The 4,590-nt window shown below is 45.5% G+C and overlaps 1 protein-coding gene across 1 annotated transcript; it reads right to left on the reverse strand.

The window, feature by feature from the left end:
* Positions 1 to 383: 383 nt before the first annotated feature.
* On the reverse strand, positions 384 to 2,759 carry LOC108363128 (uncharacterized). The gene is made up of 2 exons (XM_017616397.1): positions 552 to 2,759; positions 384 to 492 (listed from the first exon to the last, which is right to left on the reverse strand). Exon 1 carries the CDS (start codon positions 2,279 to 2,281, stop codon positions 707 to 709), a length of 1,575 nt encoding a protein of 524 aa, XP_017471886.1. The 5' UTR covers positions 2,282 to 2,759; the 3' UTR covers positions 384 to 492; positions 552 to 706.
* Positions 2,760 to 4,590: the final 1,831 nt, after the last annotated feature.

The raw sequence follows: 4,590 nt of genomic DNA on the forward strand, positions 1-4,590 counted from the left end.
TATTGTTTCAAATTTTTTCCAATTTGTTTTTCTGCGGTTTAAGACCGCTTGTTGTTTTCTTACTGGTACGTATAGGTTATAAACGACGTACATGTGATCCGAAAAGGAGTTGTCTTTTGAGACTCTCCAGTCATTCAAGAGTTCTGCCCCCTGCTCATTGACACATGTAATGTCAAGGACCTCCCTTCTAACAGACGTCACAAAGGTAGGGGTATCACCTACGTTGCTTACCTGTAAGTTATTGCTCATAATGAATTCGAATATCGACTCACCGCGTTCATTTGTATCTGAGCTGCCCCATATGTGATGATGGGCATTCGCGTCCGCTCCTATGACCATCGGAGTGCCGCGTCTAGAGGCCTCCATTACCGCGTTCCTTAAGGATTGTGGTGGAGGTAATGTTTCTGCGTCGTGGGCCATATATGTGGAAGCCAGCCAAATAGACATTCCGCCTGATTCCACTGCTATGATGACGTTGTCCGCATCGCTAAACTGTATCAAGAGAAATGCATTAATACACTTTTTTATCAATATGCACGACCTGGGTTTACCTTTGTCAGTTACATAGAACAGCTTGTATCCCTTCATATTCAATCCACAAACCCGATCTTTTATGACCCAAGGCTCCTGGATGAGTGCGATCTCCTCTTCTCTTTCGGCGAGACGGAGGAGAAGTGCGGCTGAGGCCGCCTTGCAGTGGTGGAGATTAATCTGAACTATCCCCACCATCAGTTTCGCGTGCTGCTGCTGGACAGCCAACCACAGTCCGGTTGACGTCCTCTTCGTCAGAAAGGGGGAGGATATCCTCCCCTTCTCCTTCCACCATGGTGTCGGAGTGGTCCCCCGCCCCCTCTTCTAGAGTCACCCTCTCGAAGAGTTCGCCGACCATTCCGGAGGTGGATGCCACTTCGTCGTCAGTAGCACTTTCCACTGCGCTCGCTTCGTCGGTAGGGTGTTGTTTCCCTGACACGTCCTGCCGATAAACATGGAGGTTCAAGGCTTGGAAGCCATAATTTATCCTCCAGTTTTGGTTGGCTAGCGGTTCTACTGATTCCTCGTTGAGGACTATTACCGCTAACCTTCGCTTGCCATCGATATCGCCTATCTTTGCTACCTTCCAGTCGTGGGTGGGTAGCTCGGGGTTGCCCATACGTATCCATTCCAGCACTTCCTGTGGGTCGGTGTGGAAGTCTGGAATCCAGGCCCTGGATCTGGGCCGATTGGGAATGTCTTCCCGCTTTATCGCCTCAAGGCGTGCACCCGGCCAGACCTCGCCTACGCGACTGATGGCCAGGGTGTATAGGTCGACGGATCTCTGGTCCGCGCACCTTGTTAATTTGACGCGGTTTTGGAACCAACCGGCGTCCGCACAACTGGGGGGTGGTCCTGGGTTTTCCCCTAGAACCTCCTTATAGACGGCCCAGAGTCGCCTGTTGACCAGGTCCCAGTTTTGTGGTGATATTGCACCATCAAGTGAGCTGCGGTCTATCACAGCCCTGGTAAATGTGTCCTTCGCCGCGTCCGCGAAGGATCTTTTCTGCAGCTCGTCCGCTGTTAAAAAGGCGGATACCCTTGTTCTCTTGGGTTCCGAGCTTAGCTCCCTAGAGGACTTCCGCTTGCCTTGAGCAGACTCTTGTTTGGCTTTCGCCTGGTGTTCAGCCATAAACTTTTCGGCCCAATTTCTTGAGTCCAGCTCTTCTGCGGTCAGTTCTTCTGGCTTCTTATCCCTCAGTCTCTCCAGGATTCTGAGGGCTGACCGTCTGGTACGATAGTACCTTTCTGATGCACTAATGTGCTTCTGGGGATGGCTACTGCCCATCGCTACATTAGTGCCAGAATGGCGCACCTCAGAGACCGCTGGCTTAGCCATGCGGTCTGATGTCGCCGACGCCGCTTTAGGGATTGCACCTGTCGATGTTCCCTTGCCTCCTGGAGTGGCGGGGACGGCAGCAGGGCTAGCTTGTCTTGTGACAGGGCTGCCCTTGCCTCCCGAAGACCTATCTGCGAGGGTGGGTCTGCTACCAGCACCGGACGGATTAAAATCCTCGCTAGCTTGTCTAGGGACATGGCTAGACCGGTTGCCGGAAGGGGGCCTCGATGCCGTTGAGGCAGTCCCAGAGGGGACAGAGCGTATGCTCAGCCCTGGCTTGGCCACAGACTTTGCACCGCTGGCTTGCTTGGTCTTGTCCGAGGACAGACCGGACCTTCCTGACTGGGTGGGTCTACTTTTTTTGGGGGGTTCTCGGTTATCCGAGGCAGGTTTTTTATTTGAGTACATCATTCATAAACGTCCGCACTGCTCGACGTGGCGAGCGTGGCGGACTACGTATTTAGGGGGGGAAAAGGGAGTCGTCGACCACAGCGGTCCCCTCCGCTGTGGCAAGGTCATTCTACCTCCTGAGGTGACCCGGTATCAGGAGAGCGCCGTTAGAATACAGCCGGATACCCCTGGCTGCAAACCATCCAATAGGCACGGTGACGCATAACACCCTGGATTAGGGGGGAAAGGAAAGGGAAAGATGGGAGAGAAGGGTTGGGTAGGACGAGCGTGGGGGAATCGTCGGTACGGTCCTCTCCGTATGTATGATTGGAGGAACACGACGCCCACAGTTCCGCAGACGGGTGGTCGACCAATCTCCATACGGAGCTTCCCTCTTGGTTCGTGCTGGTTTAAAACCCCCCGAAGGAAGATTTAAACCACCACTTAAGCCTCATCCCCACGGCAAGGGGACCAACACGATGAGGTTAAAGACGGTAATTTACTCCAAATTGATACACCCCGGCTTACCATGAAGCGGTTGCTTTCGGAAAGGTGAAAAAATATATATTTAATACTTGCGCCGGGTATTTAATGTTCGGCTCCGCCCGAACTTAGACTTTCTTACTTGTTAATATTTCGAATACCGAAAAAATTAACTGAACTCTCAAGAAAAACGAAAAATTCATATAAAACGACGGACGAGAAATGGAAAAGAAATTTTCTTCTACCAAAATTTCTTAAATCAGTTTGCAGCTCTCATGAAAAAAATGCTCGTATATTTATTTCCTCATAGAAATTTACAGCAAAAGCAAAGCGCTTTTTCAGGCAACAGAAATTATAATAAATATTTCTTATAATTTCCTTGAGCTGGATTCTTAGCTTTAAGATACAGTTTGTATTTGAGGTTATTAGTTTTAGGGGGGGTTTGAACCCCAAAACCCACCCCTTGGGTGCGCTAATGTATATATATATATATATATGTATATGTATATATGTATTGTATGTTCCTTACGTTTTTATACATACATACTCTAAAAGTGTTAGGGCTGTTTTTTAACTTATCTATTAACGATTTATCTATAGTTTAAAATAGATAAGTTTACGGCCCTTAGAGCCAATTTAAACTCATATTAAGTAAACTCAGTTTAAATTGAACAGCTGGCTGGCATTTGATTGGTTAGTCTTAGTTTAAACCAGCCAGATCGGGCGTTTAAACTTAGTTTAAACCACGGCCGTGCACTGAAAAACTGGCCCTTAATATGCTTCATTTGTTAAATGGCCCATCAAGTCGATTGACCGTGTATGTTCTTGTTGTGTGATTGTACCATCTGCTGGTGCGACTTCAAAAACTATTTCAAAATTTTATGATTGTACCAGCATGCTGGTGTCGTGAGTAATGAAATTAGCTCAATTTTCTAAAGTCAAAGCCCTGTTTGCGGGATATTAAGTGCACGACATAGCATTTGGAAAAAAAACAATGTTTAACAAAATGTTAGAAAAATTATGAAATTTCGGCTCAAATCATTTTGATCTTTCTTCGACCTCATTTGTAAAGAAATTAATATTGTACCAGCATGCTGGTAAGTTATATGCTTCAAGCCTGATGGTACAATCACTTGATCGAGCCAGCAAGCTGGTGTCGTATATTTCCTCTTTTGTACGAAAAGGTTTTTGGTTGGATAAAATATTAGCTTTTTTTCCAGAGTTCATTGTTTTTCTATACCATTACTTATTGAAAATATTTGCATGCATACTTATATATGATTATGTAAGTAAACAATTTTAGCTACCATTTTTAGCCACAGCGACTTTTTTTTAGCTCTTTTTTAGCTCTTTTTTCAAAAAAATTTTGCTACCACTAAAAATGCTTCGCGGCAACACTGATATCAAGCTGTACGCGATTTCGAAGTTGTATGCTTTTGACAAACAGCCGTGTTCCAGTCGCTTATTCAGATCCGTGTCTACCACGATCTATTCGCACCGAGAAGAAGCATGCTAAAAACCTACTCAAAATTGAAAAAAAAAATAAACAATAAATTTAATACAAAAACTTGAGCTGTTCTAACCATAACCGAAAACTTGTTTGGGTAATATAATAATTTTTCGGTGCTATCTAATAAAAATTGCCTAAAGTAATCATGAAACAAAACAAACAGAGTTGATCACAAATTGATCCAGATTTCTATCAGTATCACATCGATGTTGCATTAGCGGGACTTTTTTTTTATCAAAATACATAATTGGGGTGTACACAGTTCGTTCCAAATAGTGTCTGAAAATGTAGACGTCTACATTTTAAGACGTTTTCTAACCGTAAAATCTGTGGTGTT

The sequence above is a fragment of the Rhagoletis zephyria genome, unplaced genomic scaffold (assembly GCF_001687245.7).
Source record: "Rhagoletis zephyria isolate East Lansing unplaced genomic scaffold, Rhagoletis_zephyria_1.1 Rzeph_scaffold_01196, whole genome shotgun sequence".
NCBI classification, from domain to species: Eukaryota; Metazoa; Arthropoda; class Insecta; order Diptera; family Tephritidae; genus Rhagoletis; species Rhagoletis zephyria.

What these genes read in the sequence shown, in the direction of transcription:
- LOC108363128 (XM_017616397.1), bottom strand. Translation starts at nt 2,281, where the DNA reads ATGATGTACTCAAATAAAAAACCTGCCTCGGATAACCGAGAACCCCCC.